The following is a 15,318-nucleotide window of genomic DNA, read 5'->3' as shown; positions in this document are numbered from 1 at the left end:
AAATATTTTTATTTTATAATATTATAATATAATAATATTATTTTATTTCTTATTGTATTTTGTACTCATGGGAGACCTGGATTTGTACCCTACTTGTGACACTTATTAGTTGTACGATCATGGGCAAATCACTTAAGCCTGTTTCATAATCTGTAAAGTTGATGTATCATTTCATAAAGTTCTGAGGAACAAATGAACAAATAAATACAGATCATTTTGCAAATCTTTAGGCGCTATGCAATTATCTGCTCTTAAGATTATAGCTTCTTTCTGGTTTTTTATTGCAAATACTCAATATTAGAGATACATTATGAGCTGAATAATAATTTGTAGATTCGATAGTTTGTCAATAATCATTTGTAGTATTATTTGTAATTTGCTTGGCTAGATTCTACTTCCTACATTCAGATCTTGATTAATACACTTAGTAACTGTATGATTTTGAGCAAGTCACTTCATTTTGTTTGTCTCAGTTTCCCCGTGTGTCAAATGAGCTGGAGAAGGCAATGGCAAATTGCAAATTATTTGTAATATTTTCATGGGAGAGCCCCTTGGGGTCAGAAACTGTCTTTTTCATATATGTATCCCTAGAAGGGCCTGGCAGAAGATAGGTGCTTAATAAATGTTTAGGGCAGCTAGGTGGCTTAGTGGATAGTGTGAATTCAAACCTGGCCTCAGACACTTGTGACCTGTGTAATTCTGTCTCAGTTTCCTCATCTATCAAATGAGCTCAAGAAAGAAATGGCAAACTGCTCCAGTACCTTTGCCAAGAAAACTCCAAATGAGGTCACAAAGAATCAGAAAAGCAACAATGGATAAAAGTTTAGTGATTACAATTTTACTATAGGAACACAACCTGTTGCATATTTGGAACTACATGGTTTTACAAAAGACACGTTTTATTTGTCTGTCCCTCTGTCTGGCTAAAGCAAAATGTCTGGCCTCTCTCCATAGGTGTCTGATCCTCTTCCTGTCTATCTCTCCAGGACGCACCCAGACCCACAGCCACACACCCTGGGTGTGTATGGAACAAGATAGTTTGTTTTCTGAAGGAAACAGACAGTCTCTCCTATTAGATTAAGAAGCTTACAATCTGTGATTGCCTGAGTAAGAAGGGAGTGATTGGGCCAGGAATTTGCAGCTCCTTATCCCCCTGCCTCTCCTTTTCCTACTCTTCCTCATCTACACACTTGCTCCAGTTCCTGGGATTCATTAATTAAGTCTTAATTAGAGAAGAAAAGCAAGGGGGAGCTCACTAGCTGCTGCTTCCTCATTTTCCTAGGCATCCCTGTGCCTCGTACCAATGCTTGGGACATGGAAGGGGCTTTTGTGGAACGTTGAAGATATTTATATGGGGTGAAGATGGAGGTAGAAGGTTTGTAGTTTCTAATTTCAACTGACCCACAGTGCAATCAGTCAATTCTTCTCCTCACCATAACAGGTTCCTCCCTCATCCTGTCAGCTGAGGAGTGGGCCTCCTACTTTTATAGCCATTCATTGAGAGGTCCCTCTTCCCATCTCATATCACTCTGTTATCATCACCAATAATCTCATCCTTTACTCTTGCCTCTAATGAAGAGTTAATTCTTCTCCTCTAGAAGGAAACCCTTCTGTATAACCCCGTGATCCCATCCGCTCCTATCTTTTCTGCAGCTTACCCCTGCTACCACGTCCACTTTCTTTCCAGGTTTTCTTCTTTTCTGTTTTCCCTCTCCTGTTTTCTTCCCTACTGCCTACCCACATATTCATGTTTCCCACATCCTTAAAAAGTCCTCACTAGCACCTAGTGCTACCAGTTTATCTCCCTTCATCTTTCCTTTTTGAACTTCTTGAGAAAGCCATCTACACTCAATTTCCTTCCCTCTAACTCTTCTAAACAAACCCTGTGTAATTTGGCTTCTGACCCCCTCATTAAACTAAAGTAGTCCTTTCCAAAACGACCAGTGGTGTTTATTGCCTAATCAAGCCACATCCTTCCTGACCTCTCTACTACCTTTCAGTGTGTCCAACTTTTTGAGATCCCATTTGGGGGTTTCTTGGCAGAAGTACCCGAGTGGTTTTCCATTTCCTCCTCCGGTTCATTTTACAGATAAGAAAACTGAGGCCAACAAGTTAAGTGACTTGCCCAGTATCACACAGTTTGATTCGAACTCATAAAGAGGTTTTCTTGGCAAAGATACCAGAGGGGTTTGCCATTTCTTTCTCCAGCTTATTTTGCAGATGAGGCAAATAGGCTTAAATGATTTGTCCAGAGTCACAGAGATATTAAGTGTCTAAAATCAGATTTAAATTTAGAAAGATGAGTCTCTCTGACTCCAGAATTCTATTCAAGATGCCATTTAGCTGCCCCTACAGGGCTATATAAATACTAGCTATTATTATTTTTTGTTGTTGTTGAGGCAATTGGGGTTAAGTGACTTGCCAAGGGTCACACATCTAGAAAGTGTAAGTGTCTGAGCCGCCAAGCTGCCCCTGTTATTAGTATTATTACAGAAAATTCAAGTATCCTTTGTTTACTAGACACAGAGTAGAACTTTTGACTTCAGACATAGCTTATTCTCCCACCCTTTGCCCTGGAGCCTTCCTCCTAAGGCTCCCGATGAATATAGAGGACGCTGGAGGCTTATCCCCCTAAGATGACTCAACCAGGTCTGTCCGAGGCATGTACCAACCATGCCTCACTCATTTTGGTAAAGGCTGGGCAGTCAGGGATGTAGGTGGACAGATACCTTCCCTGTGATAGCAACTCTGAATGACCCTGCTGGTGACCATGGTGTTTGGGAGTGGAATGAAAATCCCTCTCTTCCTGAGCCCAGAGGGAACTGGGAGTCAAGATTCCTGAGTTCCATTTCTGACTATGTGTTAACTGGTTCAGTAAAGTTTCATAAACTCTTCCTATTTTCTCTCTTAGAAAAGAAGAAATTTTGTTCTTCAATAGATGAGGCAAAAGCAAGGTGTGGTGGGAAAGTTCTGGGCTAGAGAGTCAAGAGATAATAGGATCATAGGTTCCTAAGTGAGAGGCTTCAGAGACCATCTAATACAACTGTCTCATTTTACAGATGAGAAAAATGAGATAGGCAAGTAAGTATTTGAACCCAGGTCCTATGGACTCCAAACATATGTCCGCTCTATTGCCTCTCTGTCTTCTGGGGATTTAGTCCTGGTATTAGAGCCAGGGAGAGGGAGATGTCAGAGTCAAAATAAATTAGAGTTGGAATCAATCAATCAACAAATACTAGAAGGACCAGATGTATCAATAGAGGTAAGGAGATATAATATGTTATGCCACAATTCTCTTTTATTGTCCTGACTCAGTTTCCCTAATTATCCTGACTCAGTCCTGCCTCGGTTTCCCTGTTTCCCAGTACTGCAAAACCTCCCCTTCCTCTTTATCAGAATATTTGATAAGGATAAAAGATCTTATGTTTTAGAATATCAGAATGCCTCTCCCCATCCCAAGCCATTGGAATGTCAGATACTGTCTTATCAAGACGCCTCCCCCCATATCCGGGTTGCCTCCCCCTATTATGTCATTCCCCTCTCTGGAGGCTCACCCCACCCAGTCAGAGTCCCAAGATACAAAGTAAAAAGCATGAAACAATCCCTGCCCTCCAGGAGCTTATGGTCTCTAGGGAGAAACAATATTCTCTCTGTCTCTGTTTCTATCTCTCTCTGTCTCTCTATCTCTGTTTCTGTCTCATTAACTCTTTGTCTGTCTCCCTCTCTCCCTCTCTCTCTGTCTCTCCCCCCCCCCCCGTCTTTCTGTCTCTGTCTGTCTGTTTTGCTCTGTGTCTCTCTGTCCATGTTTATTCATCCATACATCTATATCTATCTATTATCTATCAGTCTTATATCTGTATCATGTCTATCATTTTATATCTATCTTTCCATTTGTCATCTAACATCTATATCATCTGGCAGTATATGTATCTATTTTCTATTTATTTCTGTATCTTTTTAAATCTTTAGCCAATACTATTGTCTTTCTTTTCTCATTTTTTTAAATCTCTCTTGCTACTTCATTTCTTCCCCCAAATTATTCCTCTCCCATAAAAGCCTTTCCTAGTCACCTGTAAATATAACGAAACAAAACTAATTTTACCATTGGACATATTTAGATAATCTGCCTTGTTCTAAATCTATAGTCCATCACATCTACACCCTCTCCTTCCCTTTTCCTCTTCTTCTCTTTCTCCCTCTCCCTCTCTCTCTGTTTGTCTCTTTTCTCTCTTCCTTCCTTCCCTTCCCTCTATTCCTTTTTCTTTCTCTCATCCTCTCTTTTTCTCTCCTCTTCTTCCTTCTCCTTTTCTTCTTGTTCTCCTCCTTCTCTCTTCTCTCTCCTTTTTCCTTTCCCTTTCTCCCTTTTTGTCTCTCTCCCATCCTTTCTCCCCTCTCTCCTTTTCTCTCTCTTGAGAAATGCTGAATTTTCTTTCTTTCTTTTTTTTTTTTTCCTTTTAATATTCTGAATTCAAGGTAAATGGAGAGAAACTGGTCAATCTCCACTGCATGTGTTTCACATACTCCCCTCTGTGGGCTAAAGATCAATCATAATGTACTAGAGTCGGCCATAATTCTTTTTATTTCATTCCTGAATTTGGGGGCCAGAACTGGTTACTGCTCTAAGATCTCCCCCAAAGCCAGTTGCAGAGGGAAAAGGAGCCACTTCTTGACTTCAGCTATCTTTCTTGGCTTTCTCTAATCTCTTTTTTACCAATTCATGTCCTGTTTAGGGTCCCATAAGGTCCCTAGATCATCTTCTACTTATGGCAGTGATTCACTATGCCTCCATGAGTCACTGATGCTCAAACAATGGGAACTTCTACTGCTTTATTTCTGACTCACAGTAAGCAAAATGAGGAGCTTCAGGCTATGAGAAGCAGACACACTGACTGCAGTGGCAAAAACTCCAAAGCTCAAAGTCTCCTTGGGGAAATGGGTTTCATGTCTTCCAGCTTCCCATCAATAATACATTTAGTGTTAACTTGCCAATGCAGTCAGGCCATCAGTAAGCAGAACCCCAGTCAATATTTTTAGGATCTTATGCTAAATACCAGTGCAAATGAAATCAGACAAGTCCCCCAGAGACAGTCCTTTCCATGGCACTGGGGGAGAAAGGGGTCAGGGGTGAGGAGAGAAATCTGAGAGACTTCATCCATATATGTCAGCCCTTCCACTCAACAGCAGGCTGCATTTCCCACTCGTTGCTGTTCCAAACAGACTGAACCTTTCCAAGTGGACAACAAAGAACAGTTCATCATAAAGTAGATTTATAAGCAATAAACCTTCAGAACTCCAGAAAATCCTGTACTTTATTATCCTGTGAGAATGAGCTCAGCTACTCAGAGACACATACAAAGGCAACCTAATCCACACATTAATCAAAAAGCATTTCTAAGTGTTTCACATATGCCAGGCATTATGCCCTGTACTGGGGAGAGTAAGGCAAAAAGTCCATGCCCTGAAGGAGGGCCAGAAGTGGGCACATATCCCCTCACCTCAAACAGTGCTCATACTCAGATTTCTTAAGCTTTTAAAACATTTCTTTGTCCACTTCAAACATCCCCCACATCTCCTCCACTTCCAAGAACAATATTCAGTAAAATGAAAGATGGTAAATCTGTCAGCTATAAATTTCTTTTTTTCCTCTCTCTTTTTGCTGAGGCAATTGGGATTAAGTGACTTGCCAGGGTCACACAGCTAGGAAGTGTTAAGTGTCTGAGGCCACATTTGAACTCAAGTCCTCCTAACTTCAGGGCTGGTGCTCTATCCACTGCACCATCTAGCTGCCCCTGTCAGCTATTAATTTCCAAAGCTCCCCCTTGTTTGAGACAGAGCAGTAGAACTATTGTCTGACCAGCATTGGCTTGGGAGGAGGGGGAGTACACAGGGAATGGGATGAAGAGGTTGAAAGATGTCTCAGGAATTCTTAGCTAGTTATTCAGAGGCCCAAAGGCAGTGGGGCATAAGAGAATGAGCAGGATTTTTGAGAAGTAATGGGTAATAAGAACTCTGATATTTATTATTTACATGATATTGGGCAATTCCCTGAGCCTCTATTTTCCCATCTATAAATGGGGTTAACATCTCTGAATCTCAGATTGTTCATTTATAAGATGTTCCCGATAGCAGGAAACACAGGTACTTTCCACTTACGGATTGTTTAAGGATCATATTGTGAAGCAACATGTTAACTTTTTAGTAAATTATTATTTTTAAAAGGAAATTATTAGTAGCAATCCTGGGAACCATTAGTGTGGAGGTTACAGAACTCCAGTTCAAGGAAATATAATAATCTAGAATGCTTAAAAGCAAATTTCAAGATCAAGAGGGCCATCTTTGGAAGTAATTTGGGGTGGGGAATCCTTTATTTAATTCGCTTATACACCAATACTATAAACCCAAAATGGAGAGGGATGAGGCCACCAGAATGATCTAGAGAAGTTTTTCCTCAAACTTTCCACTGTTCCTTTCAACTCTTGGACATCACAGAAGGAAGATAGTAAGTGGATCTTTTTAAGGTAGGAAGGAACCCCTATGGGCAATAACTCTCTATAGGGCTATATGACTTTGGGCTGGTCATTTTTTGTTCCTCAGTCTCACTTTCCAGCTTCCTCTCCTTTTAAAATGGGTCCCACCTTTGAATTATTGTACCAAGAGTTAAGATATTCTAGAGATGTCTTACAAAAAAAAAAAAAAAAGCCTTGGAAAGATGATAGAAACAGTAAGCGCTGCAGTAATAAGAAATAATGGGATCAAGGATTCCAGGTGAGGGAATTCTCGTCACTAAAGCTGATATAAAACCATCTCTGACCATATATCTGTCTTAGATAGACATCCTAGAAAGTGAGCTAAATGCTAAGTGCCTTGGATCGCTTGGCTAGGGGATGAGAATCAATCTTTGAAAGCCAGTTTTGCTGACTTTAAGTCCAGCACTCTCTAGCTATTTGTCCAATATAAGTAAGGTGTTTCTAGCAAATGTACATCAAAATTCAAATGTTTTTCCAGTACAACATAGCAGAGAGTCTTTATAGGCTCTCTTTGCTTCCCTTCCCTATCCCCAGCTCGACTGCCTTATAAAATATCTTTGACATCCTAGATTGTAAATTCTTTAAAACAAATAATAAAGGCCTCGGAGGCAGTGTTGGGTGTGATTGCTGAACTGGATGCTGACAAATTAGTGATAATTTACGGCTGCAAAGCGCTGAGTCTTAACACTAGGCGTGTGCTCCCAGCAATCCCTCGGAGGAAGGCAGCTTGTCAGAGTTCCTTTTTACAACTGAGAGAACTGAGTCCCAGAGAGTTGAAGTGTGAGCCAAATGGGAACGCGGGGATGGGAAGGTCTAAGGCCTCTCTCCAAGAGCTAGCAAAGTGTGTGGCGGGTGGTGCTGGGCCAAAAGCCTCTCCCCATTCTCCCGCTTGTTTGGAGGACTTACTTGAGGTAAGTTGGAGTAGGGGAGGATCCATGTTTCCCAAGACTGGTTCACAGTCTCGCCTTCATACAGGACACACACACACACACACACACGCATGTGTGTGTATGTGTGTGTGTGTGTGTGTGTGTTCCTGTCCTTGAGTCAGATGAGGGTGTTGGAAGCAGATCCCTTGTCAGATTATGAAACAGATCCTGGGAAACCTGCGAAAATCCGGGGCCTAGGGCTTTTCGTATTCCTGTGCGGGGAGGTAGGAGGTAGGGGGTGGGGCAGGGCGAAGTTGGCAGCTCCTCTTGGTGGCTCTGGGGATCTCCCCTGTGCAAACGCAGCCCCGCGTCCGGCGGCGGGGCTAGCCCCGCGCCAAGCCTCCCTCAGCCCCGGGCCCCGGCGCGGACGCAGAGGATGCTGCTTACCTCCGCTTCTCGCCTTCTGCCCCCTGCGTTGGGCGGGGCTCCCGAGCCCGGGCCGGCCAGAAGCAACAGGACCTGCAGCTGGAGTCGCCAGCCGAGAGCCATCCCGCCGCCGCTCCTTCCTCCTCTTGTCCTTTTTTGGGGGGACACGGCGGTGATGGAGGAGGCGGAGGCGGGGAGCTGCTGAGCCGGGCCAGTCCCCAGGGCTGTGGGAACTGCCCCGAGCCTGGGCTACTTTCGCGTGGGAGCAGTCGAGCGCCAGGACGCAAGACCTCCCTCGGAACGCTCCCGGGAGCCTCTGGGCTGCTCCGGTTGTCCGGGGGTCGTTCCGGCTGTCGGGGAGCCGCTGAGCTGCTCCGGATGTTCGGGGGCTGCTCTGGTTGTCCTGGGGGGCTGGGCTGCTCTGATGGTTCGGCTCTGCTGGGGGCGTCTTGGGGCCACCGGGCCGCTCCGGTTGTCCGGGGGTCGCTCCGGCTGTCGGGGAGCCGCTGAGCTGCCCCGGATGTTGGGGGCTGCTCTGGTTGTCCTGGGGCTGTTGGGCTGCTCGCGCTATCCGGGGGCGCTCAGGCTGTCCCGGGAGCGCTCCGGCTCTCCGGGGGCCGCCGGGCTCCTCTGGCTCTGTCGCTGCTTTAGAGCTAGCTAACTGGGCTGGGACTCGGCGGGGCGGGCTTGGGAGCCCAGCCCCAACCCCACCCACCCCCTTTGCTCCAGTCAGAAGTGCTGCGGAGGGAGGGTGAGGGGGGACCCTTGGGAGCTTCCCCCCGCGCAGCAGCGCCCCGCTCCGCGCCGCCCACTGAGTATGTGGGGTCAAGTCCGGGTCTCCCTCCTCGCGGCTGGGCCCGACACCTCTCGCCCATCGGGAGTTCCCTAGCACTAGCAGGAGCCGGGGGAGGAGGCCTCGGGAGGATGGGAAAGTCCATATCGCTGCTACCGCTCCACCTCGGTCCCGCCGAGGCCGGGGCTGCACCGGGCAGTGCATTCCACATGGCCTTCCCACATCTGGCAGTTAGTATGAGAGAAAGCACTTCTGGAAAAGGGAGGACAAAAGTGGAGAGAGCCCCCAAAGCCCGACTGCTAGCTCTCACTGCAGCGAGCTTTCTGCCTTCTTCCCTCCACCCCCTCTCTACATCTAAAGTATCTTTTTTTTTTTTGAGGGGGGGGGGGATGCAGAAGAGAGGGGAAGAAGGACCAAGGAAGATCCAGTACCCTTGTGCAATTGTGTAACCAGCCTGGGAAGTGGGCGCCATTATTATCTCCATTTTACAAACGAGGAAACTGAGGCAGATAAGGGCAATCCACGGGCTCAGACAATAAACCCAGTTCTTCCTGAATTCAGGAAAGCAAGCTTTTCTTCTATTTTTTTCTGCTTCTTTCTGTCACTACAGGCTTGAAATTGCTCTTACTGCTTCCATTTACTTCATTTACTTTACCATTTTTGGTCCTTATCTAAAAATAGTAATGACTAACACTTGCAGAGTGCTTTTGCAAATATTATCTTATTTTATCCTTTAGACAAACGTACTATTGTTAGTCCCATTTTACAAATAGGAAAGACGGAGGTTAAATGACTCGACTGGGATCTTAAAGCTAATATGTGTCTTAGGCGGAATGAGTCAAGTCTTCCTGACTCTGTGTAATACTCTTCCTAGCTGCCTCTGCTACTGTCTAATTTATGCTCAGGTGTTCTACTTGACCTTAAGAATATGGCATCATGGGCCATTAGGGAATGGAAATGCCCCAAAGCAAAGCAGACAGCTTTGCTTCTCTTCCTCCACAGCAGGGTTTTTTTTTTTTTTTTTTTTTTTTTTGTAATATATAATAGCTTTTTATTTACAAGATATATGCATATATGCATGGATAATTTTTCAGCATTGACAACTGCAAAACCTTTTGTTCCAACTTTTCCTCTCCTTCCCCTCCCCGCCTCCCCCAGATGGCAGGTTGACCAATACATGTTAAAGATATTAAAGTATAAGTTAAATACAATATATGTATACATGTCCAGACAGTTATTTTACTTCCACAGTAGGTTTTTGCAGGATTCTTTATCCAGAGGGATTTCTGTGAAAATTAGAAATTCACAATTGAAAATTAGAATTCACAAATTCCTATAATCTCTAAACTAGGGGGAACCTTATAGATCGTCTTACCAATAAAGAAACTGTGGTCAGGAAAGGGAAATGACTCGACTAAAATCATATCACCAGTTTGTGGCAAAACCAGGACTGAACCAGGTCTACTGATTCTCAGCTCTTTCCATAACCATAAATCAGCCATAAATGCTCATGGTGTTGGGCAGTTGAGTAGTCTAAATGATGAACACTGAGTTCTGTAGCTAATGATTTCCATAACTCATTGTCCTCCCTCCACTCTTATCTCTAAATCTAAGGGATCCTTTTTGTGAAGGGGGGGCACAGAAGGAAGGGGAAGAAGGACGTAGGAGGATCCACCATCCTTGTGTGATTGATTGTACAACCATCCTTGGAAGCAGGTGTCATTAGTATCTCCATTTTACATATAAGGAAACTGTGGCAGGTAATGGCAAATAGACCTTTGTTATGGGACTCTTGAACCCACAGAACCTACACCTGCAAACCTTTGGATTCAATGATCATGTCTGTGCAGTCAACTCCCAAATCTACATATGCTATTCTCAGCTCTTTCCTGAGCTTCAGTCCCTCATCTCTGCTGTTCCTCTGCCTGGATGTTCCACAGGCATCTCAAAACTATCTTATCTGAAACAACTCTATCATTTTCCCAAACTTGATAATTTTTTAGAGGACACATCTTTTTAGTTGCTCAATTGAACAAGTGTCTTCTTTCCATCCATACCATAACTACCCTAATAAATGCCTCTTTACTGCCTAGATTATTGCTCTCACTTCTGAATTGCTCTCTCTGCTTTTAGCCTCTCCTCTTTCCACTCCAACTTCCATACAACTGCCCAAAGAATAAGTCTAAATATGTGACTTCCTTGCTCAAGGGACATCAGTGGCTCCCTATTGCTTTTATAATCTAGACATTTTTTTGGTTTGTTTTGTATTTAGTGTCCTTTTTGTTTTGTATTTTGAATCCTTTACAGTCTGACTCCAGCCTCTTTTCCTGGCTTTTGGTCACTGAGGATTATACCAGATGGCACAATTCTTGACCGAGGGAAAGGCTGACACCTGCTCAAGAATTTCCAAGATTCAACAAATCTGATAGAAATATGAATGGAGATGGGGATGAAATTGGGTTTGTGTGAATTTTTCCTTCCAGTACTCCCATATGAGAGCAAAAGAAAATGGAGAAAAAACCCCATCTCTGGAACTCAATTTATCCCTGCCTAAAATAATAAGAATGAATTCAGTTCCTCCTTTCCCTTTCCCCTCCCCTCAGAGTATGGGAAAGGCATTGCTGGAACGACTAATAATTCAGTCATCATAATAAAATGCAGGGAAATGATAACTCCCTTTCCTTCTAAGCAATGTGTAATTTACTTCTTCGCACCTGCAGGATTCCAAATGTTTACGCACACGGTATCATGAAGAGCAAATTGATATTTGAAAGCTGGGTGTTAGGTTCACTGTGAAGCTCAGAGACACTGAAAGTACCCTGTTTACCAAATGGCACACACCCGTTCTTGCCTTTGTGTTAAATTCTGAACCCAGTTTGTTAGAATTGTGAGTATATGTCCAAGATATAGGGGCTGATGGATCAACGCATCCATGCGTGGTGAACATGGGGAGGTGGTGACATGCCATTAATGAAGAACTATGATGGAGAAAGTTTCAGGAATGTTACCTGGGAAATGGGACACTGGAAAAGAAGGTGGGCACCTCATTTATTGAAAGATAATCAGTGAGGGCAGCTAGGTGGAGCACCAGCCCTGAAGTCAGGAGGACCTGAGTTCAAATCTGGTCTCAGACACTTAACACTTCCTAGCTGTGTGACCCTGGGCAAGTCACTTAACCCCAGCCTCAGGGAAAAAAAAAAAAAAAGATAATCAATGGACAGTCCATGTGTTCCCTTGGTCCAGGCACCAGCTCAACTAGAGAAAGTCCTCTGCACTTTGGGTGGGAGCTCCATAGAGGATTTCCATGATAAGAAGAATAAGAAGGTATAGACTGGTTAGTATCATTGACCCTGATCTGCTTCCTATTCCTCATATAGGATATTCTCTCCCCCATGTCTGTGTCTTTCACGGGCTGTATCCCATACATGAAATGCTTCTATTTTTCTTCAAAGCCCAGCCCAAATGATTACTCTTACACAAGGTGAAGGTGTGAGGGGAAAGGAAGAGAGTAATGGAGGAGACAACATGAAATAAGCTACACATAGGATAAATAGGAAATAATGAAGAGAGGGAAGGCACTAGAATAAAGAGGGGTGGGGGAAAACTTGTTGTAGAAAGTGGGATTTTAGTTAGAACTCGAAGGAAGCCTGGAGATCAGTAGTCAGAACAGAAGAGGGAGAACATTCCAGGGATGGGGGTTGGAGGGGGACCAGCCAGAGATAATGACTGGAGCAGAGAGATGGAGTGTGTCATTTTCATAGAACAGGCAGGAAGCCATTGTCACTGGGCTGAAGAGTATCTAATAAAGAGTATGCTGTAAGAGAACTAGAAAGGTAGGAGAATAGGTTATGAATGCCTTTGAATGTCATACGGAGTATTTTGTATTTGCTAGTGGAGATAATAGGGAGCCACAAGAATTTATTGAGCAGGAAAGTGACATGATCAGCCTTGCATTTTAGGAAAATCTCTTTAGTGCCTGAAAGGAGACTCCCCAGAAGGCTACTGCAGTACTCCAGGCATGAGTAGTGTGGTGGCAGCATCATGATTCAGAAAGAGTCACATTCAAGAGATGTTACAAAGGTGAAATCGGTGGCCTTGGCAACAACTTGGATATGGGGGAAGGGCAGAGTTAAAAGATCATGAAGAATCTAGGATGACTTCTGGGTTTCAAGTCTGAGAGGTTGAGGATGGTTTTATTCTCTATAGCAATAGGGAAGGTAGGAAGGAGAAGGTTTAGGAGGAAAGACACTAAATTTAAATTTGTCTATTGGACATCTAGGTTGAGATATCGGAAAGACAGTTGCAGATGGGAAATTGGAGGTCAGCAGAGACATGGGGCCAGGAAAGAATAGAGATGATAATTAAATTTAGGGAAGATGATGAAATCACGAAGGGGAAGCTAGGTGGCGCAGTGGATAGAGCACCAGCCCTGAATTCAGGAGGACCCTAGTTCAAATATGGTCTCAGACACTTAACACTTCCTAGCTGTGTGACCCTGGGCAAGTCACTTAACTCCAGCCTCAGGGGGGAAAAAAAAAAGGAGAAGAGAGCTCAGGACAGAACTCTGGGGACATCTATGGTGACAGGGTATGATTTGGAATAGGATCCAGCAAAGGGGACAGAGAAGAAGTGGTCAAATAGGAAGGAGGAGAACCTGAATAGAAAGGTATCTGGGAAATCTGGAGATGAGAGTCTCAAGGAGGAGCTGCAGAGAGGTCAGGGAGAAGGAGGCTTGAGAAAAGGCCATTGGATTTGGCAACTAAGAAAACATTGGGAACTTTAGAGAGAGCAATTTTAGTGGAAGGATAAGGTTGAAAGCCAGATTCTAAGGAGTTTAGAAGAAAGTGAGAGGAGGAACCTATTATAGATGAGCTTTTTGAGAAGTTTAGCTACAAAGAGCTATAATTAGCAGGGATGGAAGGATCTGGTGAGGGTTTTTTCAGAGTAGGGGAGACATGGCAGTAGGCAGTAGGAGATGAGCCATAGAAATGGAGAGACTGAAAATAAGTGAAATATTAAGGATGACAGAGGGAACAATCTGTTGAAACAAATAGGATGGAATGGAATGGCTGGAAAAAATATGGGGGTTGGCTTTGGTGAGGAATAAGACCACTGGGGCAGCTAGATGGTGCAGTGGATAGAGCACGAGCTTTGAAGTCAGGAGAACTTTAACATTTCCTAGCTGTGTGACCCAGGGCAAGTCACTTGACCCCAATTGCCTCAGCAAAACAAACAACAAAAAATGGAATAAAACCACTTCATTATGGAAGAGAAGGATGAAGGAGGAGAGCCTGACATTTATAGAAAGCATCTGAGGTTGGATTTGAACTCAGGTTTTCCTGACTCCAGGTACAAATATCTATCCACTGTGCCACCTAGCTGCCCTCATGAGGACTTTCCTGACCCTCAAGCTTGATCTTCCCATTATTTATATCTAGTTTATATCTATTTTTATATTTACTTCTCTCTATACATTTTGTAACTCCCCCTTTAGTACCCCACTCCCCCTCCACAAGATGATGATTCACCGAGGCAAGTGTTTGTTTTTGTTTTGTAACCCTCAGGCTTCTAGCACAGTGCCAGGTATATAGTCACATATAAATGCTTTCTGAATGAATGGATGGAGTGCCCACGTCCATCAGCGTCAACCTCATAATCACATTAACTTTGCTGTGGGTGAGATAGGGAAGGGAAATAATCAACCCACAGAGGAGCTAAGAAATTTTCAGCTAATTTATATTCCTGAATAACTGTGTCTCTTGTGTATTTTTATTCATTAGCAGCATTAGCTTTGTCACTACGAAATTCCTCGAGTTCTGATTCCCACTTTGTTGCCCTTTTCCCGAGGACAAACCTTTTGTTTAAAGAAGAAATACTGTATTGGCTTCTAGAGTGGGAGGGCAGGTTTGAATGTGTACCCCCCTCCCCCATACACACCCTTACTATACTAACATATTCACACCAAGTTCACATTCAAATATATCTATAAGCTACAGAGTACACAGTGGATCAATCAATAAATATTTATGAAACACTAGATATTATACTAAATCCTGGGAATACAAAAAGAAACAAATGACAGTCCCTATCCTTAAGGAGTTTACAATCTAATGGAAGAGCTGAATCAACAACTACATTTAGAGGACCAATAGGAAATCATTAACAGAAAGAAGACGCTAGAATTAAGAGGGGTTGGGATCCAAGTTCAAGGGCAGCTAGACGATAGAGTGTTCTGCCTGGAAACAGGAAGACTCATCTTCATAAGTTTTCAAATCTGACCTCAGACACTAATTGTAGGACCCTGGACAAGTCATTTAACTCTTTTTGCCTCATTTTCCTCATCAATAGAATGGGCTGGAGAAGGAAATGACAAACCTGACAAAGTATCTCTGCCACAAAGGCCCCAAATGGGTGACAGGGTTAGACATAATGACTGACCAACAACGCCATATTGTATATATATGTTCATACTCTGATATAAAATATATGGATGTACCGTCTCACATATTAGGAACACATGTTACACCCGAGTTGTGTGTACTATGTATAGTCCCAGAAGATCACTTAAATACCACACACACAAAGGGACACTCTCATATTCACCCAGCTATTTCTACAAACAGATGCATGCTCACAATGACACAAGCCTATACCCCTGCTTACAATCACAGGTATACGCACTTAGGTTGGAATGAAACACGTA

General features: G+C 43.6%; 1 protein-coding gene across 2 annotated transcripts in view; it reads right to left on the bottom strand.

Moving 5' to 3' along the window:
• Positions 1-8,599, bottom strand: part of MMP28 (matrix metallopeptidase 28) — a 29,123-nt gene extending 20,524 nt beyond the window's left edge. Inside the window, exon 1 of one of the 2 annotated variants that reach the window (XM_074263528.1) lies at positions 7,844-8,599. In XM_074263528.1, coding sequence (XP_074119629.1) covers positions 7,844-7,945 — 102 coding nt within the window. In that variant the 5' untranslated portion in view covers positions 7,946-8,599. The remainder of the gene's footprint in view (positions 1-7,843) is intronic. The other variant, XM_074263527.1, reaches the window with a different exon arrangement.
• Between the last annotated feature and the right edge of the window lie 6,719 nt (positions 8,600-15,318).

This window comes from Sminthopsis crassicaudata, chromosome 4 (genome assembly GCF_048593235.1).
Source record: "Sminthopsis crassicaudata isolate SCR6 chromosome 4, ASM4859323v1, whole genome shotgun sequence".
Taxonomy (NCBI): Eukaryota; Metazoa; Chordata; class Mammalia; order Dasyuromorphia; family Dasyuridae; genus Sminthopsis; species Sminthopsis crassicaudata.
The sequence above is the reverse complement of the archived record's forward strand: the minus strand, read 5'-3'. Positions and strand labels throughout refer to the sequence as shown.